At 34.9% G+C, this 25,364-nt stretch overlaps 1 protein-coding gene across 9 annotated transcripts in view; it reads right to left on the bottom strand.

Annotated features, from left to right (window-relative positions):
- CEP290 (centrosomal protein 290) overlaps positions 1 to 25,364 on the bottom strand; it is an 82,478-nt gene that overhangs the window by 7,301 nt on the left and 49,813 nt on the right. For 5 of the 9 annotated variants that reach the window (XM_045780000.2, XM_045780001.2, XM_087868874.1 and 2 more), the window contains 17 exons: positions 24,263 to 24,529; positions 23,499 to 23,606; positions 22,641 to 22,840; positions 19,989 to 20,202; positions 18,880 to 19,017; positions 17,899 to 18,120; positions 17,436 to 17,558; positions 14,120 to 14,265; positions 13,405 to 13,560; positions 12,480 to 12,603; positions 11,399 to 12,022; positions 8,055 to 8,189; positions 6,804 to 6,890; positions 5,259 to 5,423; positions 4,612 to 4,734; positions 3,460 to 3,632; positions 98 to 239 (listed from right to left, as the gene is read on the bottom strand). In XM_045780000.2, coding sequence (XP_045635956.2) covers positions 98 to 239; positions 3,460 to 3,632; positions 4,612 to 4,734; positions 5,259 to 5,423; positions 6,804 to 6,890; positions 8,055 to 8,189; positions 11,399 to 12,022; positions 12,480 to 12,603; positions 13,405 to 13,560; positions 14,120 to 14,265; positions 17,436 to 17,558; positions 17,899 to 18,120; positions 18,880 to 19,017; positions 19,989 to 20,202; positions 22,641 to 22,840; positions 23,499 to 23,606; positions 24,263 to 24,529 — 3,147 coding nt within the window. The remainder of the gene's footprint in view (positions 1 to 97; positions 240 to 3,459; positions 3,633 to 4,611; positions 4,735 to 5,258; positions 5,424 to 6,803; positions 6,891 to 8,054; positions 8,190 to 11,398; positions 12,023 to 12,479; positions 12,604 to 13,404; positions 13,561 to 14,119; positions 14,266 to 17,435; positions 17,559 to 17,898; positions 18,121 to 18,879; positions 19,018 to 19,988; positions 20,203 to 22,640; positions 22,841 to 23,498; positions 23,607 to 24,262; positions 24,530 to 25,364) is intronic. The other 4 variants (XM_087868876.1, XM_045780005.2, XM_045780004.2 and 1 more) reach the window with 3 other exon arrangements.

Here is a 25,364-nt window from a genome sequence, read left to right as displayed (position 1 = left end):
GAATTATCAAGTGTTCATTTTCATCTATGTAAGACAATGCCAGGGAGCGGCTTGACATATAATGCATTATTTTCTCATGGAAAGAAAAATTACTTGCCTGTTGCTCGAGGTCTTCAGTGTATTTCTTAGCTTTTTGTTCCCTCTCTGTTGCTTGTCTTACAAGCTGTTTAAGATCAGTAAGGCTTTGAGTTTTTTTGGCAATATCAGTCTCCAATTCTTTCAACTTGGCTTCGTACATTCTGAAAGTGAAGGGAAAAAATAGTGTAGACATGGAAAATAATTTCTCTCATTGATTTAAAAGCCAATTCAAATTATTGCACTAAAGATAACAGACTTTTACTGTTTCTTCTAGTCAAATCTAGTCAAATTCTACATATTTATTTATTTAGTATCCCTAATTAACAGGCCAATGAAAATAGAGGATTTCAGTATTTCCCAAAGTTATAAACAAGGATGGAGCCCGAATTTGACCACTGTCAAAAACATTAAAATATCTTTTTCAGTCACAAAACAAAAAAATAGTGCAATTCACCCATGAGAATATCAAATTCTGTATTATTGGGCACTCTTAGAAATAATATTTAAAGATCACAAATTAAAGAATTTCATATATACATCATGTACACACACACAGAAACATACAAAAAAAAAGGAGGATCAAGGTAGAACAAAACCAAAGGGCACTACTGGGAGAGGAAAAAATGTGCAAAAGCATGGATGAAAAAATGGCATATAACATAAAAATCTGAACAGATTTGTAACCTTTAAAGAAATGACCAATAGTTAAAAAAAAAAAAAACAACCAAAACCCAGACTCCAAGAAATTTTAAAAACATAAAGCCAAAATGATTTTATAAGCAATCCTTCCACCTTAAAGGGAGACAATGCTTAAAATATTCAAACTTCCCCAGAGAAAAGAAAAAGCAAGGAAGCTTTGGCAACAAAACCTGGTAAGGACAGTACAAGGAAGGGAAATTATTTCAATATATTCAAATGGTTTTTGATAACTCTTAGAAACTATGATTAGAAAGGAATGTTCTTAATCCGACAGACTGTCCACCAGAGGGGTGAAATATCAGAAGCTTATTCCTTCAAATCTCAGCTCAAATGCCCCACCCAATCAGAGGGGCCTTCCCTGCTCACCCCATATGAAATAGCTCCAGCAACCCCAGTCTTAGCAGTCAGTATAAGGCCTGGTAAGAATAGAGGTCATTAGTTTGTTGAGTAAATAACAGAGCAACTAAAGATTTCAGCATGAGGAAGACCTACTAATGTGTCATGGGTCCCAGAGAGATTTCTAAACCACTTTACTGAGATGGGTGTATAATGCCAGCTGCAGATCTTAGCAAGTTTTGTTTTGTTTTGTTTTTTGGGGTTTTTTTGGATTTGAGTCTTGAGGCCAAGGATAAGAATTAGCCTTCACTTTGTCAAGTAGATTCTACAAGGACTTTGTAACTTTTTTAAAAGGGTTTACTAAAGGCCTACCCTATGCTCAGTTACCTTTTCTGTTCTCAGATTAAGAACACACAAATTACGCAGAAGACAAAGTCATCTTCAATTATGGTTAAATATTACCCCTCTCAAATGTTCGTAAACTTTATAAACCCTTTTCATGTTAATAATCTTTTCTGCAGCTTCTCAGAGCCCTTTCTGAAAAGGAAGAACAGGTGATCATCTCCATAGATTAAAAAACAAAACAAAACAAAAACCCCTGAGCTCACAGAAGAGATGTAATTTACTTACAGTCACAGTGAGACTTAAGTTTATTTCTAAAGCCATGGAAGCCACCTGGCTCCACGGGAATGAGGCAAAGTAGGCCATTTAGAGGTACATCTAACATGAAGCAGAGGGTCTGGCCTGTAGCATGAACCGAGTAAATATCTGCAGAGTAAATCTCAAAGTAGCTCCAAATCCTTTCTGAGTCTACATGTGATTGTAGAAGGAAATAAGGGACCAACCAAGCAGTCCACGGAGAGTTGCTGGTTGAGACCCCTGTCCAAGCAGACAACAGAGACCCCTTTTCTCTGATATTATCACATATTATTTCATTTAATCCTCACACTAGCCGTCTTGCAGAGTTAAGAGAGAGCTAGAGGGGAGAGGAGTGGACTCAGTTCTCAGTATGGTGTTAGGACAGGGAACCAGGACCCCTTTCTAGGACTGCCTGGCCATCTGGTCTGCCTTCTAATCTGCCCGCATAGCCTTCCTCCTTGGACTTGGTGGACAGGGGCAGGTACCGTGCAGCAGACCCACGTGGGCCTTGCTATATGCAGCCTCATGGTGCTAAGGCTCCCATCCTAGCGGTGGTGATGGTGACTACTGTTCCACCCCGCACTGAGTCCATTCTAAATAACAGGTAGACACTGAAGGGAGACCGGAGATGCACGGACATAAGGAACTCTATGAATATGGTAAGATAAAGACGAGTTTGCCTTTAGAAATGGGGCCAGCAGATATAAAGAACACAACTTCATACAGGATGACTTTAATGGGAAGCCATGGATAGGATCTTATTAGCTTCTGCCTTCTGTACTTGAAGCAGCTGGTTAAGCCTGGAAATGAGAATGACGCCAAACCTTTTCCTGACTCACGAGTCCCGATGAACCACCCATGACAGTGGCGATAAACACAGGAATGTTTACTAGTGAGTTCCTAACACCACTCTGACAGCTACAAAGTTTGTGTGACAGGCAGGAATCGCACCTGTGAAAAAGGCTCACAGGATGGGAGAAGTCTAGTGCTTTCAATGCGACACTGAAGCTACTACTAAATTCATCTGTCAGGGCTGTTTGAAGAACAAGTTGCCCACAATAGAACTCCAAAACTGGGGGCCCCTGGGTGGCTCAGTTGGGGGACCGACTCTTGATTCTGGCTTGGGTCATGATCTCAGGGTCGAGATCGAGCCCGGCACAGGGCTCTGCACACAGCAGGGAGTCTGCTTGGGATTGTCTCTTCCTCTGCCCCTCTTCCCGCTCACACACGTGTGGTCTCTAAAATAAATAATCTTAAAAAACTAAATAAACCTCCAGAATTGCAGCACAGCCCAGATCTAGTAGGCCACAGGTTGTGATAAGACAGCTACACTGTCCCTCACTTATACTTGAGGGAGAAAATGAACGTAACACAGAAGCTGAGTCAGAGCTGGAGAAAAGCAGCACCCCGGAGAGGCTGGGCACCATTGCTCCCAGCTTGGAGAGGCCCGCTGCTTCCCGATGCCCCCGGGCCCAGCCCCAGCTCTGCTTTGTCCTATGCACTGCCACCCAAACTAGTTAAATATTTGAAGGAAGGAAAAAAACCACTTTTTTGCTGTCCTAGCATTGCCAAAAGTATCCTGTTAAAGCAAACAATCAGTTCATCAAGGAAAGAACTAAGTTAAAGTAGTGTCATATTCTTTATAACAATAATGACAGCATTAGAACTGACTAAGCTTTGTGCAAGTTTTAAACTATTTGTTCTTACCTTGTAACAACAATTGATTTCCAGCTCTTGCTGTCAGCACCTTCAAGCTGTGGGCCTCTGCTCTCTGCCAACTGTAATCTCTTACCAGTCTCTTCTAGCTGAACTGTCATCTTCTCGTTTAGTATCTCTAAATTATTCTTAGCTATCCGTAATTTTTCTGCAGCTTCAGTCTCCTATCATTAAAAACTAATTAGTACAAGATGACAAAACAATACTGTTCTCATAGATGCAATATATTCAAAATTACCACTACAAATAAGAAAAGTAACCTGGCACTCGAAATGCTGATTAAAATTCCAATAAAAATCCAATGTTTTCTTTATAACAGCAATATTATAATAATTAGAACAACAGATCGTGTGAATGAAGTTAGAAAAATACATAGCAAGTATTTTACTCTAGTGGTTACATTCGTCATCTTTGTTTGTAGTATTTATAGATAATGGGATAGTATGTCTTAATACACTTAGAAGATGTTTTGCTTTGACCAATACTTCGCTTTGAGCTAGCTATGAGCATAAACTATGTGTAAGTACCATAAATTATTTCCACTCTTAAATATCCATTCAAAGTACACTACATTCTGGCCTCACAGTATATTCCAATACTATTGTAACTAGTTTAAAATCTCAATTTCAGTTTATTCACTGGATCATCCATATAAGTAACAACACCTATTTGTGGGGCAAGGAATATATTTTGCAACTTAAATAGAAAAGAATCTTATTGCTTAACAAAACAGTCTCACATATTCCTTACTTTGTATCAATCATTGTCCTGAGCCATGCTGCACAAATATTAACTCATTTAAATCCTGCAGCAGCCCTGTGAAACATACATTTATTATTCCCAATTTTATAGATGAGGAAACTGAGGGACAGAGAGGGGTCACTAACTTGCCCTTGTTTCCACAGCCAGTAATCGAGCTAGGAGTTGAATCCCAGATGGTAGCTTCTACAGTATCCTGCCTCTTTATTTATTTTATTTTCAATGTGCCTCATGGTGAAAGGATGGCAGCCATAAAAATACAATTCCTATATCTCTTAATATCTAGTCTGAATAGACACTCCCATCAACTTTTTCATTCAGTTTTTCAAAGATGTATTAGTTAATTGACATGAAGTAATTATTAATCAGTAATGAAAGTCCTACTTTTTTAAGTTCTTTACGGAGCCTTTCATTTTCAGCAACAATCTTCTCTGTGCCTTTCGTCTTGGATTCATAGTGCATGCTCAGCTGACGTCCAAGATGAACTTTAAGTTTTTCTAATTCAGCCTAGTAAAACAAAACAAAACAAAACTACACATTATCAAAACCAAGAAATAAAAGATGATCCTATAACCTCATAAAACTTAATTCAAAACAGTTTTAGAGCCTATTTTTGATAGAATTAAAGCCTTCCCTCTCATAGTGGTCATCTAGAGCAGAGGTTCCCAACCTTGGCTACACAGTAGGATGAGCTAATGACTTAAAATCACAATATCTATGATAGGACCCACCCCAAAAGATCAATGTCAGGACTGGGGGCTTAGGCATCTGTATATTTGAAAACAGACACAGGTAAGTATTTATGCCGCCAGAGTGAGAACCAATGGTCTTGAAATAATAAAATGACCAGTGGAGCTACTCTAATTAATCTTAGCCTTGTTTCCAACAAGTCTTTCCATATGTGTAAATCAGTCACTGCACCCATTAAAGCCATTTTATATAGTACGAGTATATTTAAAATCTTCCTTAGAAAAATAAAAATTGTAATAGTAAAAACGTGCCATGCAAATGATCACATTAAAAAAAATTACCTTCAACTTTTCATTTTCCAGCTCAATAGTAGCCATTTTTTCACTGGTAAGTATTCCTGATGCTTTTTTCAACTGTTCATTTTCCCTTTGGACTTTTTCAACTACTTTTTTCATTAAACCGATGGTTTTTTCTAGTTCTGGGATTGTCTTTCCACTTCTACCAGACTACAAAAGAATATATTAACTTTTTATCTAATCAAATATCTGAGAGAGTATAGTATAAAACACCAACAACATAATAGGCTCATTATTACACTAACATTTGAAGCCAAAACCTGTATTCAATTCATCATTACAATAACCCTTTGTGATAGGAATTATAATTCTTGCTTTAAATACAAGAAAATCAAGACTCAGAGAATGATATTCCTAGTCATGCAGCTGTAAGTAACAGCTCAAATACTCCAGCCTTGATGTCTGTTCCAAATGAATAAACCTAAGAACCAAAATATTCTATTTAGTTAATGTTCATTCCTATATACCAGAATTTTCTTTATAAGAAGAAAAAACCCACAAAAGAAAAGTTGTGTCATTAAAGAGTTCATGAGTTACCAAATTTGAATTGCAGCATAATAGACGTGATTTTCTCTAATAGCCATTCATTAGAAATTCAGTTTCTGTCCAATATAAATACAAAAGACATCTGAAATGAAAAAACCTAGTGTAGAGTTATCAGTAGAGATGGGTCACCAATTAATAACTTTAACTGCCTATGCTTTAATGTTTTTAACAGTTGAGCAAAACAATCTGCCTACTTTTCTTTGCATTTTAGTCAGTATTCACACGATGCAATGAATAATCCTACAGTACATAATTTTAATATATACTTTCATAACTAACTTAGAAAAGGTCGAATATTTTTATTTATGAAATTAATGTTGCTGTCAGTGAGATGTTTGTTCTGAATACTTTTCTAATAATAACTCAGTATTTTTACCAAATCTGTCATATATTTAATATTATTACTTGGTAAGTTTTTATATCGATTGCTTCCATTGTGCCACTTGCTAACGAAATCATTAGGGGCTTAAATCTTTGGCTGGGGCCTCGTAAGCCGCATCTATTCATTGTAAAAAGTGAATACAAAATAACATGGGAAGAAAAATACAAGAATAAAAAAAATTGGGAAACATATTTACAGAGCATTATACCAAGAAGCTGCCAGGGAAATCATAAAAAATAGTTACAAAATGTCAGAATTGGACTAAGAGCAGTTAGTAGTTACCTTCATGAACAGAAGGAGGATTCCTAGTAGTTAAATGTTTTCGAGGTGTGAAGGGATATGCAATGAAGAAAGATGATGTGGTGTCCCAGTTGAAATGAAATGCGTGTAAGGTGTGACGGGTGATAAAATACATTGACTTGAAACACAAAGAAAAGCTTTATGATGTTTTACGTCGTAGATGCAGCAGAATAAAAACCAAGACTACAGGCAGAAGTAAAAGCACATCACTGCTGTCATGACATATCCAAACTTGCTTTTTCATTACCAACTTATCACTTCTGAAACCAAAACAAATATATGGTATGTTATCATACACTCACCCCTCTAACACGACCAAGTTTCCGCTCAACCTCTGCTTTTTCTTTCTTAAGAAATTCACACATTTCCTTCAAATCCCTTACTTGACTCTGAAAAATTAAAGCAAACATGTAACGGTTTAACACAGCTATAGCCACTGAAAAGGAAAGGGAAATATTTCACGTGAACTATCAATCTCTTCAACTATATGGCCAAACTGAAGGAGACGGTCTCCACAGCAATAAGGAGTTTGAACTAAGACATATGTTGAATTAAAGTTCACTAATACAAGGATATTTTACATATGAATTTCAAAAAATATTTTGCACTTTACTGCCTTAATATATATAGAGTTTAGAACTCTGATTTTAACAGCCCCATAAATTACATATGTAGATCCTTACACAGATGGTAGAGAGAAACAGTATTGGTTCTAACAATGTACAACTTAAAATGTTCTAAAGTAGGACATAATTATATCATTACCAGTGAAATTAACAGATTGCTAATATTCTAGGTTAGAAAACAGAACTGAGACAATTAGCCAGCCGGAAGAAAAAAGGACTCCCATAAATAGGATGAGATTTGGAAAACCAAAGATAAACTTACTACAAAGATCAAAATAAAATTCCTAAAAGACATAATTATCCTAATTTTTTTAAACATAAGGACTTAATTTTTTGAAAATATCCTAATATTTAAGAGTGATGATCGTTAATTAAATACACCATCCATCCTCTTGCCTCAGGGCTTTGAACTTGATATTTCTGTTGTCTGGCACTCTTTTTCCAGGACCTGTATGACCCACTTCCTTACCTGTCCCCAAGCTCTCTGCTAAAATATCATTTTATTAAGAAAGCCTTCCCCTATTACCCTAATTCAAATAGCAATTCCATATACTCCCAAACCAACACACACACACACACACACACACCTTTCACACCAACTGTGCTTTTTCTCCTTACCACTTAACATCAGCTGACACACTATATATTGACTTTTTACTTATTTATTGTCAGTCTTCCCCACTAGAATGTAAGTTCTACGAGTGCAAGAAATTTTTTGATTGCTGTTTCCTAGCACCTCGAAAAGTACCTGACAACAAAGTAGGCTTTCAACAAATAATTGTTACCTGAACAAATGCAGGAAGTGTAATATTACCATAGTATTTTATGAATGTGAGTTTCTGACATCTTCATAAACTAATATGAAGAGGGACAAAAAGGCATTCAGGCATTAGATTTCCTAACTAGAGTAAAGAACATTAAATTTACCTTTAATCTTGGCAAATCTTTATTTGCTTGTTCAAGCTGAAATTTTAGTTCAATATTTTCAGATGACAACTTCAAGTTTTCCCTCTGAAGCTCCTGTTCTCTTTGATAACGATCATCTGACTCTATCTCAGAAGTCTTCAGGAAAATATAGTTAGAAGTATTTTTAAGTTTTAATAACAAAAGTGGCATAAGACATAATGGAATAAGAAAACATTAGCTTAAAAGTGAACATTTTTCCTCAAAAAAATATGGGAAATTGGAGAGCTCTAGAAAAAATTGCCCCAAATAAATTAGAATATAAAAATGGCAGGAGAAAGGGTAATGCAGTTTAATTAATATAGAAAGCAAAGTCAACTATGTCTTAATAATGTCCACACACATAATGTCTCCGTGTGTACTCTCATAGTGACTAAACTAATTTGCGCTAATTTTCCCAGTCCAAAAGTATGGTTATTATTTGTTATGGATTATATTATGCCCTAAACCCTACCCCACCCTCAAATTCATATGTTGAAGTCCTAATCCCAGTACCTCAAAATGTGACCTTATTTGGATATAGGACCTTTTCAGAGGTACTCAAGTTACAGTCATTAGGGTGGGCTCTGACCCAGTAAGGGTGATGTTCTTATGAAGAAGGTTAATATGGATACAGAGAGACGCACAGAGGTGAGATAATGTGAAGAGACAGGGAGAAAATGGCCATCTACAAGCCATGAAGAAGGGCCTGGAATAGATTCTTCCTTCACAGGTTAAAGAAGTCATCAACCCTACCAATACCTTGTTTTTTGGACTTCTGGCTCCCAGAACTGTGAAAATAAATTTGTCAGGCCACGAAATCTGTGGTGATTTGTTACAATAGCCCTAGCAAACTAATACACAAACCTATAAAAAGAAATGCCTTAATTTCTTCCTTCTTGGGCAAGCTCTTCTTCATTCCTTGAGTGAAAGCAATCACTTCCTCCTCTGAAATCCAGTTACACTATATTTGAGTTTCTCTTGGCACAAATCCACCTTGGGTTATTATTTATGTTCATTTTTACTTCTCATTCTAAGCGACAAGTCATTCAAAAGAGAAATATGTGCTTGATCACTTTTTTCTATACAGTGGGTAGAATACCACCTACCTCGTAAGATTGCTGTGAGCATCCTATGAAATAATTTTGTGCAAGCACTCAGCATAGCTTTAGTTTGTCCTCCCCCACCCCTTTCTCTTTACACTGGCTTGATGGACTATCAAGTCAATAACTCCTCAGACATTACAGTTTAAAAAATATAGTATTGTACAAATATATCCATTATACATGGCTCTATACCACCTTTTTAATTAACAGTAGGTTAAATACCTCACATTCTAATACATTTACCCTTAAGTAATAAAAACAAAAGTAAAAGAAATTAAAGACATTAAAAAATAGGATACAGAAGAATAAAGAAATTCTAGGCTGGTGGATTCTGACCTGAGGGCATAGAACACAGGCAGAAACACGGCATGTGTCCCCCCGCGTCTATCTGTTCAAAGCAATGTGTGTGCATATGCACATAGACAATGGTAAGAGAAAGCAGACAGACGTATTTGTGGAGGTCTGCACCATGGGAATATGTCTGTGCTTATTCTCTGTCAAATCACCCAAGTATCCATTCTGATTCTGCTGCGAGTAGGCTAACACTAGGCAAATCATGCCACCTGCAAGGTCCTCGGTTTTTCCATCTTACAAATGAAGGCATGAGATGGGGTAATTTTTAAGGGCTCTTCAGACATGGAAATTTGTAATGCCCTGTCCCTGAGCTCTTCTGTCACACCTCTTCTGTCTGTGGTAGCAATTTAACAAACGATAAACACCTATGGGCACCACTGATTGACAGACATAAAATATAGTAAGTATCACTCACAGAAGAGAGTACTTCTACCTTGTTTCTACCTTATGATCTCACATCAGGGTTTTATTTTATTTATTTATTTACTTTAACACAGTTCTCACTAAAACATGGAGGCAATTATTTAAGCACATATGGATCATCCCCCACTTCTCAAAAAACAAGATTAAAAATATTAGTTGAAATTGTCCCAATTTCTGGAAAATAAATTCTAATGAAACTCTAGTCTGTACAAACAATATAAATAAAATTCTGACATATTGAATTTTATCAGATTTCCAATTCTTGTATAGAAGAGGAATCCTGCTAAAAGGAATACACTGCTGGGGGCGCCTGGGTGGCACAGCTGGCGAAGTGTCCGACTCTTGGTTTCAGGTCGGGTCGTGATCTCAGGGTTGTGAGACTGAGCCCCGCATGGCTCCGCACTCAGCGCGGAGTCTGCTTAAGGTTCACTCTCCCTCTCCCTCGGCCTCTGCCTCTGCCCCTCCCCACCACGTGCTCTCTCTCTCTCTAAAATAAATAAATCTTAAAAACAAAACAAAAACAGAGGGGGTATACACTGCTAAAAACCAAATTCTTACTGGATGGGAGTTAAAGAAACACACAGTGGAAGCCTCAAATTTTTAATTACTTATTATTAAGTGAAAGAAAAAGCATTATGAACCTAGATACAGAAATGAAATAAGAAGTCACTTTCATCCATTTTCTCTTCACATTTAAATGTTTGTTTTTATTGATGTTTTTAGGACTTGGGTGACTGGAGTATCTATGTGGAAAGCATAAAGAAAAAAAAAAAAGGTAAATGCTATTTGATTTCAACCAGGGGCAAACATGTTGGTCTGTACTGCTCTGTTAACGGACCAAAAGTAGTGTGTCACCAGCGAGATCATAAACTACAGGGTCAGACCTGTGTTTAGATCCCGGTTCTGCATCACTAGAGATATTACTCATGCTCCAAACTTCCCATGTAACAAAGTGCTATGAAAATTATACCTAGGCACAGCATAGATGCCAACACAGGCAAACTCCCCTTTCTCATTATAAAAAAGTCTTTGTCATATACTATGTGGAAGATGACCAAAGAATGTCACACAGTATCATAACACATTTTACCGACAGTATTCACTGTAGTAAAAGTTTGTGAAGAGACTTCAGAGCATTCTGAATTAGAAATTTCTAAGGCAAAATGAACACCTCTAAAGAGCCTGATTTTTGTCACCCTGTTATCGAATCTAATTCTTTTTAAGTGAGTACCAGTGGTAAAATAGTACTAAAATGAATTAGGAAATGCATAACCATTAATTTTTGAAGGAACTAGTCAAATATTAGAGCTTAAGATACATTTCATGAATAATTAATATTTTTTACAAATCCTGTGCAATTTATTTCCATTTGCACCACGGATGTATATCACTTGCTATAGGAAAATTCAGCTCACACACACACACAGGACCGTCATGGACTCAAACCTGGCACACTTCATTTCTTGGGTGGACGGGGACATCGGTTTCAGAATCTGCCTGTGCGTCCTCCTCGGCACACTGATTCAGTGCGGCAGCAACTGTGGCATAACCAGGGTCCTCTCTGGCAGATTCTCCGGGATCCAAGTGGTTGTTGTGACTCACATCTTCAGCTATGTGTCCCTGTCCTTCATCATTCTTGCCTAGCTCATTCTCTTCCTTGTTTTTATGTTCCTGTTTATTATTTTCACAACAGTCTTGATTAATTTTCTTAATTTCAGGATCCGGTTCATTTTCAAAATCGGACTTAACATCTGCCAAGATACCATCAGCTGACCTAAATGGACTTGACTGATTTTTTGGTCTTGTCTCAGATTGACTTAACTCTGGAGGCTCGACAGTGTCTTCTGCTGTGTGTGTTTCTTCATTACTGTAACACTGGAGAAGAGTTTTAGGTACCTGATGATATAAGCTGTCACTGGCATCTATTCCCTTCCCATTTTTAATTCTGAAAACTGTTATGGGGTTTTTTTTGTTCCTGTGTAAAGTGTTCTTTTTGTGAAAAGTATTTTGCCTGTATTTATTAACACTGGTAGCAAGGGTAGAAAGCGCAGTTGTGTCACATAACAGATTCTGCTTGAAGCAGACGAAAGAGAAGAAACATGAAAAGAAGAAGAAAAAAATAACAAAAATATACACACTAACTGTTTTAAAGTAAGATACAACAAAGAACTCTATAATAATGACTTCTTACAAAGGAAAACAAGAAATATATAACATGTTTGAATGAAAACAATGACTTATTTTTCTAATTTACCCAATTGTATGTTCTTGCCACAGCAAAACTCAAAATGGTAACTTCATTTAACATCTCATTTGTAATAACGTTTTATGCAAAGCATAAGAATCTTAAGTTTACTTATGTAAGAAGGATTAAAGAAGTTCATCTACATCACTACCTTGTAAAAATAAAAATTGGATCTATTGTATTAATATTATAAGAAGAATCTAATGTTCTGAGTCAGATAAAGGTAGAAGTTGATACCACCTTTAAACTTTAAAGACAGAAAAACAAAAGGTGTACACTTACTGAAGTTCTAGAATATGCATCCTTTGAAAACTGTTTTTCTAGAACATGGAGTTTTTCTTGAAGGTATCTATTTTGTAAACGTAAATCTTCTATGACAGAATCTCGAGGGAGAGCTTGGTGGGTCCTACGAGAAACAACAACAGACTCTTTACTATCCAAACTTCAACCCTCCACAGCTTTACTGTATCAAAATACAGAAATGAAAAAATATATATATTTATTAACACAGTATTGATTTGAAATTCCACAAAACCTGTCAACTTTCAAAAATTAGGCCATGACTCTTTATAATATACAGCGATCCTCTACGGAAGCTTCGCCACAGGGCTCTTCTGAATTACAAGTAACAAGTGTATTTTGATTCACAGAAATACATTAACATCTTTAAAGAACATGCATCTATTTATATGGAATTGTGTAAGACGAATCAAAATAGCACTATTTTTAAGACATTATATAATCATTTCATAACATCTGTGTGCTTTTCAAAAAGCTCAAAGATTTAAAAAAGGCTCTTAGTGACCAAAGACAGCCCATGTACCAGACTTCCAAACTGGGAGGTGCACAGGCAGGACAGATCCAAAGAGACTGTAAAGGCTTTGGAAACAAATCTGGTATTAGAACCACAGCCCACAGAAACCAGGTTGGAACTTGGGGCCTGAACCTATCCAGACTGCCTGCTAAAACAAAAATCTCCACATTTTCCACAGAATTTAACCAAGATCCAGAGTTTCACCACATGATATTCAGAAGTTCAAGGATACAATCCAAAATTAGGTGGCATACAAAGAACCAGGAATATCTTAACTCACATGGGAAAAGACAACAGAACCCAAGCCTAAAGTAACACACATTCATTACATCAGTTACTATGGGTCAGTTTTCTTCATCATAATGGGTACCACATTTTCATGAAACAGCCTACCTCATATATGAAATGTCATTTTCTAAGTCAAGATTTCTCTTTTTCAATTCTTCCAACTCTTTTTCTGACTCCAAAGCTCGTGCTCCCATAACTTGATCAACAGTAATGCCAGTTGTTTTTAGTTTCCTCTGCAAAGTAAGTTTCTCTTTGTCAGCTCTGTGGGATTTAATGTAGATCATGAAAATATGTAATTCACTGTTTTGCATTCAATTTATTAAACCACAGCTTACTTAATTACAAGACCAACATAAAAAATTAGATCTTTCAAGGTATTTGCTATGAGCTAACTTATTTCAAAATTATAGGAACTCCATTTATAAATTTTTAAAATACTTTTTTTTAAAGATTTTATTTATTTGAGAGGGGGAGAGAGAGAGAGCACATGCACACAAGCGCAGAGGGAGAGGGAGAAGCTGATTCCCCACCAAGCAGGCAGCTGGATGCAGGACTCGATCCCAGGACCCTGCGATCATGACCTGAGCCGAAGGCAGACACTTAACCAACTGAGCCACCCAGGTGCCCAAATTGTTAAAATACTTTCAAACACATTTTAAAGAAAATAAAAAGTGAACCATAGATAATAAATGATAATTAAAACTAGGAAATTTCTCAAGTATGATATCAAATATGTACTATCATATACGATAAAATGATATAACTTCCAAATCAACTAAAGACTTTGCACATAAGTAATTAGGCTTAAATTTAAACTCACTTGGCAAAAAGATCCTTCAAAGTATTCAATTGCTTTGTTAGAATGTAGACTTCCCCCTCTTTTTCTTTCAACTTGTTTCTAATTCCCTCTACTTTGGTTTGCCATTTTTTACCTTCTTCCCACCTAATTAATTCTTCTTTAGCATTCTGTAAACAATAACGAAGGATAAAATCACCAATATTGTTTTTAATTTCAAGATTTATCAATTATAATTTACTAGAACAATGGTAAACCAATACTTCTTAGAGAATACGTAAATACATTCATTTTGCTATGTAACTTCTAGAATCTTGAGACATGCCAAAGCTATTAGCAAAAATGCCCTTCAGTTTAAGGGTTCTGTATTCTTGACAGATGATATTCTAGGGAACAGTCTGGACTAATGCCAACAGACTCAGGAGTCTTTAAGAGTCTAATAAAGATCACAACCAAAGTAAGCTTCTAATAAAGAATGTATATGTACAAAGGACCAACCCAATTTTAATCAAAATAGCAATCTTCTAGCAACACAGCCCTTCAAATCTTCAATGTACATGATTTCTCTTATTCAACAGAGTTATATAGTGATTGCCAAACATAGGCACTAGAAGTAGAACCAATGAATAAACCAGAGAAAAAGCATTACAGTCTAATTTATGTTAGTTGGGTGGATGAGGGAAAGGGAGCAAAAATATAGACAAAAAGAAAGAAAAAAGTATTTTGTAGTATGTTAGCTGGTATAAGTGCTAAAAGAAAAAAAAAGCAGTGAAGAGGATTAGCAATGGCATTAGCAATGCCACTGGGACACATAAACTGCCAACAGAATACATTTGTAGCTCTGAATTCCTATTAATGCTACGAGACTACTTCATTATGTTTTCTAGTGTAGTATGTCAGAGCATTTTCATGTTGAAATGAGAACTATGGAAATATCTATTATTTATATAAATTATTTTTTGTTTCTCCTTTATATTTCATTTATAATGATTTTTTTGAAATTATACATGTAGGTAGTTTCTATTAACCATAAATTCCATGTGGAATAGTACAGAGGATATTATGAAACACTGTATTTATTACAAAAGGCAATGCAGGGGCTGAAAGAGTTAAAAGCCACAGTTTAAAGTCAAATGCCCAACTAAGATAAGCTGCCCTATTAAAACTGTCTTCTTTGACACTGGCCAATTTTTTGCCTTATTTATTTGGTTAACAAGTATTCTTTTAAAAAGTGTAAAAACTTCAGTGTTTGATCATTATTAATTTCTTTTTTCCTGAAATATATACAAGGAATTTTGTGACTTCCAGAAATGTAAGTATTAGTTTGGGCATAATGGTATATAAGTAAATAATTCTGCAGCATTGGAGTGCTTTGTAGGGATTGGGCAATTCTATCCCATCTGACATTACCCTCTGAATTAAGACTGAGCAAAACAAGGCTGAAATAACTTAGAAATGAGCCACCACCACAACAAAAATATCAAAGGCAAATGTCACGAAGGATCCGTTCCAGACTGAGGGAGGAGAGAGGATGCAGAGAGAAGTTCTCTTTTTGCATTTTCTGCACCAACAGCCGCTCAGGCATGGATTACACAATAATGTAACTGCATTTTAAATTTTTCATTCATTTAACAAATACTGAGTATCTGATACAGGCCAAGGACTATTGTAGGTGGAGGATACAACAATAAACAAAACAGGCAAAATTCCTGCCATTAAAGCTTTTAGTTCAAAAGATGAACACATAGATAAGTAAATCTCTAGTATGTCAGATAATAATAAATGCTATGGAGAAAAGTATAGCAGCATAAGAAACAGGAATGCAAGGCATGGGGGTGGGATTTGGTATCTCATATAGATAGGCTATAAAGAGTTGACAGAGAAAAGGGTGTAGAAATTTCAACATAAAAGCATTCTTTGAATATAAAAACATTCATAAATTAGAAATGTCCCGTACTGTGGAATTTGAAATAATCCTCTTGCTAGATTCCTGGATACAAATTTGAATATTAGGATTGCTCTTTGTGTTCTCCTTTCCTAATTAGTAACATTATCATATAATGGTATGGACTGGATGGCTAATAAAAGACTTGCACTGCACATATTGTTTCATTTGATTGTCAAAATAATCTTGGGAAACTGGCAATGCAAATTGTATCATTTCTATTTTCAGGAGAAATAAACTGAAACACAGATTAGGAGTCCAGGGAAAGCCACAAAGGCTACTGAGGTATTCTGCTAGGAATCAGGTTAGGAACTGGTATCCAAGGATTAGACCTATGCCCAAGTGGGGAGGCAGCAAAGAAAACAATCTGGAAGAGTAAGGACATTTTTATCTTATGATTTTTACCAGCAAAGCTTATGACAGCAAGTATGTTGTGGTTCAATGTATACAAATGCGAACATTTTAATAAAAATTATACGAACATTGGTTAATTTTCATAGGTAAAATGAATTTTGGAATATACTCTATTAAGATATTTTAATTTCATTACAACTTTCTATTCAGCAGCATTAAAGATACTTTTTTTATGTTCATGTTATTGAAATTATTTTATAGATATTGAATATTTTCTGGGTAAATTCTGCAATAAAATTTTTTCCTAATCTTAGGTCCTTCGTTGTGATTTTCTACAGGGGCAAACATTATTACTAACACCAATATTTCCCAAGTCTTTTTTGATATTTCCAATGTTATTGATATAAATCTTCAGCTTATTATTTGTAATAAATTATATGCATTTTCTACAAGTCTTATGGGATTTGAGGGAATTGATAATTTCTGTTGGTAATTTTTATACAAAATAATTTACTACTTGACCCATTAGAAAATTTTAACCAACTTTTCTCACATTTCAGAATCAATTTATGAGTGGTCTGGTTACTGATTTCTACAAATATTGATTTTATCCAAATCACTTTGTTTCCCCTGAACTAACAGTCCAGTCTATCGAAGAATAAAAAGGGCACATCTGGGTCCAGGTAGCAGACTAAAAATGTCCAACTTTCTTACCCAAAATCAAAAGCACCAATTTATGTAAAAAATTAGGTTGAGAGAAATGGGATAGGTAAAATGTGAGGGGATTTTAGAGGTACTCTAATGTCAGGGAGAGGACATGGAGACATTCTAGTAACTTCTGAGTAAGAGTTACATTATAGGAGTCTTGTATAAATTGTTAAAGGACAGAAACTTGTCTTAGACATTTCTACATTATTTGATACATTTATAGTATGTAGTAGGTCCTCAAATTAATATAGCAGATCCTCTGTTCATCAGTTATGTAATTTAACTCAGTCTATCATTGCCTTAAACATATTATCAGTATGTTTCTTCACATACCTTTTCTTTCACAGGCTTTATTTCTGCCTCATCCACCTTTCTTTCCAGTTGGCTTTCTAGCTTTTTAATTTTTTTTTGGAGTTCTTCAATTAAACTTTGTTTATTATCTATCAGAGGTTTCCCCTGAAACAGAAGATGTATTTTGCATTTTACAAGTAAAAAACTATTAAACAAAATACACAATAAATATTCCAATTATAGAAACTGTCTGAGGCTATAGCCATCTTTTCTAAATGCACTATCAATACAGAACATAGTAGCTACTTCTTCATTTTAAAGATAGGCTACTCTGACCTAATAAAACGACAGAGATGACAGAGGTCACTGAAGGAATTAGCTACATTAATCAAAGTGATCTGAAAGCTAGTTTTAGCAAATATTCTAGATGAAATTAAAAAGTGGGATAAACCACTACCTATATATTTTAAATCAAAGACCTTACCACAATTAGATATAAAATCACCTGTAATCCACTGGTTAGTCTTTTAATCTGCCTTTTCAGTTCATCATTCTCTTGATCAATTCCATCTTTCTCTCTAAGCATTTTATTATAGGCTTTCTGTTTTTTTTGCAGTTCATTGGTTAAGTCATTTAAATTATCAGTTAGCGAGTTTTCTCTGTTTTTACTTGTTTTAAGAGCTTCTTTCAATTTTAAAAGATTTTCACTTAAATCGTCAATTTGTGACTGCAAGTAAAGAAAGGTTTAATTCATAAATCTTCATCAAGTATCAACAATAAAATAGAATACATCTATTACTTAATAAAAAAGGAAGTTTCGATCTAAATTTTTATTACATTATTCTTAATAATACTTATTAAAAAGGTGTAGTTAATGCTTATTAAATTAAAACTTATAAAGTTTCAATCTAAATTTTTAAGTTCACAGGGGGAAAAAAAACCCACTAACTACATCTATTTTTCTATCTTCGTTTCAAATGAACCAACTCTACTTTGAGAAAAACAAAATGTGACAAAACAATCTAAAGCAATTTGTCTTCAACAAACACCCAGAAACAAAATTTTATCAAATAAGCAAATGTTTTATTATGGCTGAACTAATTTATTAAAGGAACAAGTACATATGAATGTACATGGGGATGTTTTAAATGTTATGAAGCCTACTAGTAGTATAAAGCAAAATCTCTGACTTGTAGTAGTTTTTAACCCACTTTGTAAAGGCAAGACATAAAAGGATAACTTCACAATACTTGACAGTATAATTAAAGCCACTATACGAGAGTTTCCAGCTGTGGGTGTATATATATATATATATATATATATATATATATATATATATATATATATATACACACATATATATACACCAATAATTCATTAGAATAAATTCCCTATTCATTATCAAAATTATTATATGTCAAAGTGGATCCTCTTCCAACAGCAATTATAAGGTATTTTGTTATATTGATGCATGTGTTATGTTCACCTTTAGCTCTTTAGTATGTCGATCGACAATCTGTTGAACATTGAGATTTGCCTCTTTCTGAGACGTTGCAGAAATAATACGTTCTTCTGCTGCTGCTGTCATTTCTGCCCGGAGTTCCAAAAGTGCTCGACTAAGTGCCTGAAAATTATAACATATATACTTTTTTAAAAATTAATACTTTATATGAGCAACACATAATACAAAAATATTAACATGCTTAATCATTTTCAACTATTTTCCTAAAATACTATGTGTTTAAGCAAACATAATTCAGAAACTAACAGTCCAAATTTTTCAAATGCATTTAGTAAATTGCACTCAGTCCAAATTGAGTGTGAGAGACTTCAAAATCTTGACAATAATAATTTTGAGAGCCCAGCATTAAATCAAACCATTTATATTACAAAAACTGCATGTTTTGTTTCAATATCCAAGTTCAGATATTTATCTGAATTACTCATTTAATATATACTTCTGCATGAAATTAATTGAATTTATACAGAAAAGGAAAATTATAGGATTAAAAAAGACTAAAAATTTACCTATAAATTTCATAAGCTAGCACAGAAAAACAGAAGCACCTTCTAAATCAATTGAGTATATCAAATCTGAGATAAATTTTAAAAACTAATACACTAGATAATCTAATGACCAACTGCTTTCAAAAAACTATCTCTGTGACCTCCTTCTTTAAACTTTCCTCCTCACTGTTATATCTCCCTCCTATTCCCCAAAATTGTTCAAAATTATTCAATTTTCAAATTGTTCAAAATAGCCTTAGTGGCATAAAATCCCAGTTAGAAAAGGAGAGAAAATAATGGGATTAAGATGTTAACATATTATAAGATACTATTTCCTATCGATAACTCACAAATCAAACTGATGACAACATAAAAAAAACTAACTGGACTATACCTGTACTTAAAAACACCACCAAATGGCTATTAAAAAGATTATCTTGAAAAATTCTGCTTAACAGCATAAGACAAAGCTCATACTTTTTATTACAACAGAGAGATATATGCTATCATCTTTCATTAGTCTTCTCTATAAGCAACCTATTACCACATGTATTTCCTAAATATTGATAATACTCTGTAGTTACTTACTTTTTGTTGTTTCTCTTTCAAGGCTAACTGGCTCTTTAGCCGTTCTACTAGATTTCTCATTGTAGTTGTTGGAGCTCTTGAATTTGCTTCTTTCTGAGCCTGAAGTTCAGATTTTAAACTCTGTGACTCCTTTTGTGAGTGGGCCAGAAGACACCTTAAATCCTCTACTTCTGCTTTCACTTTTTTCACTTCATCTGCATGATTTTCTTGGAGCCTAATATAAGCAAACATATGTATTCTGTGGTTACTGCAATTAACACTTTGATACAAATTTTATAAAGAGCAAATGTTTGGTCCTAAGTATCCTTACAACCTAAGTTTTGATTCAAATCAAAACAAGAACAATTGCTCCATTTAACTAACTCTTAAATCTAACATAAAATAGACTTTTCCTTTTAATTTGTCTACTATTATTGGTAATGACTGCATGAAGTAATTTTGTGGCTCGAGACAATATAATGAACAAAACAGCACTTTAAATACTATGTCTCCGGTAGGGTGTACCAAAAACTGAAGTTACCTCAAATAATCAAATTGTGAAAATAGGAGGTTTTACTAAAGAAAACCCACAGATCTATAATTTCCTAAGACACATTAAAATACACATATCAATGTACACACGGAGAATAAAAGTATAATTTTAGTCAACATGACATGGTATGGGAGGAAACAATGACTCAAGTATTATATGTGGCAAAAATTTATATATACAAGGTAATTTCAAAGGATGATTATTTTCTATACCCAGGAATTATATTCAAAAGCACAAGCAATTTTATATATCAAAACATGACAGAAACTTACTACACCAAAAATAACATTTCATGTATAAAATTTAATACAATGGCGAAAATCAGATTGAAAAGATACCAAATAGGGTGCTTGGGTGACTCAGTCAGTCAAGCATGGGACTCTTGATTTCGGCTGAGGTCATGATCTCAGGGTCATGAAATCCGGCCCCCTACCAGGCTCTGTGATGGGCGTGGAGCCTGCTCAAGATTCTCTTTCTCCCTCTCCTCTGCCCACCACCCCACCCCCCACCTCCCACCCTGCCCCTGCTCCAGCGCAGGCTTGCACTCTCCCTCTTGCTCTCTCTCTCAAAAAAAAAAATAATAATAAATGAAAAGATACCAAATACTGATTCTCTTTTCTTTTAGAGAATAATTTCTTAAAAGTGGTAGCTTCTTAATAAAGCAAAAGTAGTGTTAATTTTATCAGAGACACATTGGATAAGTAGGTTAAGAATAAAAAGTTCTACTGAGAACTTCAGAGCTGGAATGGAATTACAAAGTCAAGTAGTTCAACTTTCCCATTTTTTCAGATAAGAAACTGAGGTCCAGAGAGACAGCTCTGTTAGGGAGAAGCCAGACAAGAGCTGTGGAAGGAATGACCTCAGGCAGAGTCTCAAGTCCCTGAAGGGGATTGATGGAGACATGAGCTGGGGCAAGGATGGTGATAATAATAAAAAACAAAACAAACAAAAAAAGCTACACATTATAAGCCTTGGAGCTCAACATCCTGACCTTGTGGCTTCCAAGGCCTTGGGCCTGACAGATCAAGAGCCACAGGTGCAGAACCTGTGCTCTCTTCTTCCACCTCTGTCCCAGGGTAACCCCTAGACTCACTATAATGTATTTGCATTGTGGGCACGGATTCCCCCCGACCCCCCTTGAGAAGGGCTGCAAGATGGTTCTGGTAGGGTCAAAACTCCCTCTCCCAACCTGCGGGAGGATTTTCCCAAATGACTGGAAGCAGCCTCCATTAGAGACCATCTCACTTATGTGACAGCAACTCCAAGCCCAGAGAAACCCAATAATATTCAATTTCAAAACAACCTCGGGGAACCTGCCCGCTCTTCCACTTTCACTTTGATAAACTGCTTTGCGCTTGCTACTTTCCTTCTGGCGGTCTTCATTCAAGCACTGATCCCCATGCAAATCTTCTCACGGGGAATCCAAGGATGGAGACCTCCATTCACACAATGCAGACACTCTCTCATTCCTAACAGTTCTACAGTGATTACAAAATACATGAACTATAAACCTATTTTAGGTTTAAAATCTATATTCTGATAAATTGGTTGAGCAATATTTAGAATCTCTGATACAGAGAATGAATCCACTGTCACTATGATTAATTAACAAAATAATTCTTTCATTCAAGAAATATTTACTGAACCTCTATTATGTGCCAGAAACTGTTAGAGGTGTGTAAACAAAAATTTTTATATTTATACATTACTTTACAATTTTCAAATTACTCTCACATACAGTATCATTTGGCCTCCATAAAGGAGCCAGGGTAAGTACTGTCATTTCCATTTCATAGATGATGAAATGGATGCTTTAATTAAAGAGGTTAAAAAACGAGATCCTAGAACAAGAATCTTGAGTTGGCTCTTGGGCTAGACTGACTAGATTCAAATTGTGGCTTTTCATCTCCTCCTAAGGTATGTTACTGAGCAGTCCTGTGGCCTACTTCCTATGTGAAAAATGGGGAGAATAACCTATGTCACAGTAGTCCTGAGGATAAAAATGAGATAATATCCATAAAGTTTTTAGAACAGTGCATGACACAGCAAATGCTTACATTTGTCCTCACTATATCATTATTACCATTTGCCTATTTTTATAATACATTTCTAAAACTTACCGTAATTTGATATTTTCAAATTCTTTGATTTTTAATTCAGTGATTTCTTTTTGTCTCTCTAAATCTTGAGATACTTTTTTTAGTTTGACCAAAAGTGAGGAGAGAGAATCATCTTGTTCTGCTACTGTTTGTTCCATCTCAGCCAGACGAATAAAATGTTTGTTGGTTGGAACTGGAGTAGGGGATTGTTTTATTAAATCCTAGGAGAAATGAATAAATTAGCCATGAGCATGTATAACTCAATATCATACTTATTCCATAATTTTAATCTGCTTCCTCAGATGATCAAAATACAATATCCAATCTAAAATTAAATGACATTTAATAGCCAATGAAGACTTAAAGAAGACAGGAAATAGAAATCTTATTCTTTGTATTCCCAGCATTGGGCAAAGCACCTCGATGTAGTGGAGGATCAATAAATGTTGACTGAATTCATGAGGTAAGGCTCCAGAATGCCAAGATTTGCATGTTGGGAGATGAAAGACAGGCCCTTTCACACATACAGAAGACAAAGATCAAAGGAAGCAAGTATGAACTGAATTCAGAACATGAAAAGTGGTTACATATTGGTAAACTTACAATGAACACAACTTGAAAAGACAGACTGAGGTCACATCATGCAAGGGTTTGAGTACATGGCTAAGGAACATAAACTGATCTCGCAGGCAGCAGTGAGCTACTAAAGATGTGGAGGTAGGAAGAAAAATGATCAGAGCTGTGTTTTTAGAAGATTATTCCAACAACAAAGGTAGAATGGCTTCTAGTCCAAAGGAAAAACAAATCATGAGAGCTAAATTTTCAATTATATGGTCTCAAACATCAATAAAGAATAGAATAAAGTCCCCAGAATCTTACCCAAGCTGTTTGTTTGAATTTACTGAATGAACTATCAGACTGTAGTTCTAATTTATGATGAAGAATATGAAGGTCTTCCTCATGTTTCTTAACAATTTCTCTTTGCTCCTGTTTATAGCAAATCAAAAGTGCATCTTAAATTATGACTTAAATAAATTCACATTCTAAAGATCTTAAATATTTTATTATATTTAATCTTCCAAAACCCCTGTAAGATAGGGAAGGAACAGTATCTGCATACACACACACACACACACACACACACACACACACACACCCCAGTATGCATCCCCCTAGTAATATGTTCAAGTTGATAAATCCAGCCTTAAATCACGACTTATTCTTAATATTAGAATAATATGTATCCATCACCTTTTAACTTGTTTCTAGAAGTTTTTTAAATGTTAGATTTTCCCATCAATGTTCTAGCAAACTGGATTGCCACTGACTACTAGTGTGATAGATTTCATTCTAACTTATTGCCTCAATCTTTACCTATAAACTCAACTGATATTTTTCAAAATCATAACGGTTGCACCATGACAGCTATTCCCAGTTTAGTCAGTCCATGAGAGAAAGATAGACATATAGAAACTGCCAGTTTTACTGACAGATCTGTAATCCAATCATGTGAAAGGAAAAATTCCAAAACAGAATCATCTAAAAGCAAGAAACGAACTACCACTTCAGGGCAGAATAATATCTGGCATTTGACTAAAAAACATGGTAATAATTAAGTAGCACAGCATAACAGAATAACATACCTCTCTGGCTTTTTCCAGAAGATGCTGATACTTCTTTAACACTTCTTCCTTTTGATTTAACCTTGCTTGCATATTTGCAATGGTCTGCTGAGCAATTTTCAGTGTGTGGTGTGATTTTGGCTCGATCTCTTTTCTGCCTAGTTCAGCTATCAGCTTTTCACGTTCTGCAGTGGCAGGCAGTCGAAGCCTCAGTTCATTGATTACCTGGTCTCTTGACAAAATATTTTGCTCTGCTAACCGTAGAGCAGATTCCTTTTCTTTTAGTTTCTGCAATGATCAAATCATAATAAAATTATTAAAGTATATTTTTTCATTTAAAAATGCTTCATCTGAATTTTGGTCAGATTAATTACAAGCAAAAAAAAGGAGTTTCACTTTATTTTTCACATCATACTGATACTGAGGGTATTGTGTTGATATTAATAAGGTTATATTTCTTATATTTCCACATGACAGCAGTTATCTGCACCCACGTTTTACTTATAAGATTATCACATGTGTTATAAACTTCACTGTTATGATGAAAATAAAATTTAATTAAGGTACTTTATTTAGCTCTTGTAGTTTTAGAATTAGAAATGTGTAGTGGTACTAGATTTAGAAAGGAAATGTAATAAATCATTCCTTTTATTTTGGCCCATTGACTACCAGAGCCCTAGAAGAGTAGTCCATAAAAGTCAGCTGAGCATAAAAATTGGAACTTTAGTGGCCTAAGTCAATGAATCACCATGACAAAAGATGTAGTTTATTAAAATACAACAGGAAAAATGTTTACTCTTCAAGAGGATTAAGACAGATATTTTAAATCAAGTAACTCAGTGGCAATTCACATAAATGTCAAATCTTATAATTACTGAAAAAAATCTTAGGTTTCCTCAATTGATTAAAAATGGAAAATTTTACTTATAAAATTTTAAAATGCATTTATAATTACTTTGTTTAGATGTAAACCAAAATGAAAATTGTCTTCAGTTTATATTATTTTCTGTAAGTATAATGTAAGTATAATGCTTACTACTGATCACTACTGATCACTGTGCCCAAAAGTGACAAGCAGTGATTAAATGGGCAGTGAATTCAAATTAGCCGTATCTGCTGTTCT

Source organism: Ursus americanus, chromosome 17 (genome assembly GCF_024610735.1).
Source record: "Ursus americanus isolate L20-20 chromosome 17, mUrsAme1.1.p, whole genome shotgun sequence".
Classification (NCBI taxonomy): domain Eukaryota; kingdom Metazoa; phylum Chordata; class Mammalia; order Carnivora; family Ursidae; genus Ursus; species Ursus americanus.
Note: the sequence above shows the minus strand (reverse complement) of the source record. Positions and strands in the feature narration are given on the sequence as shown.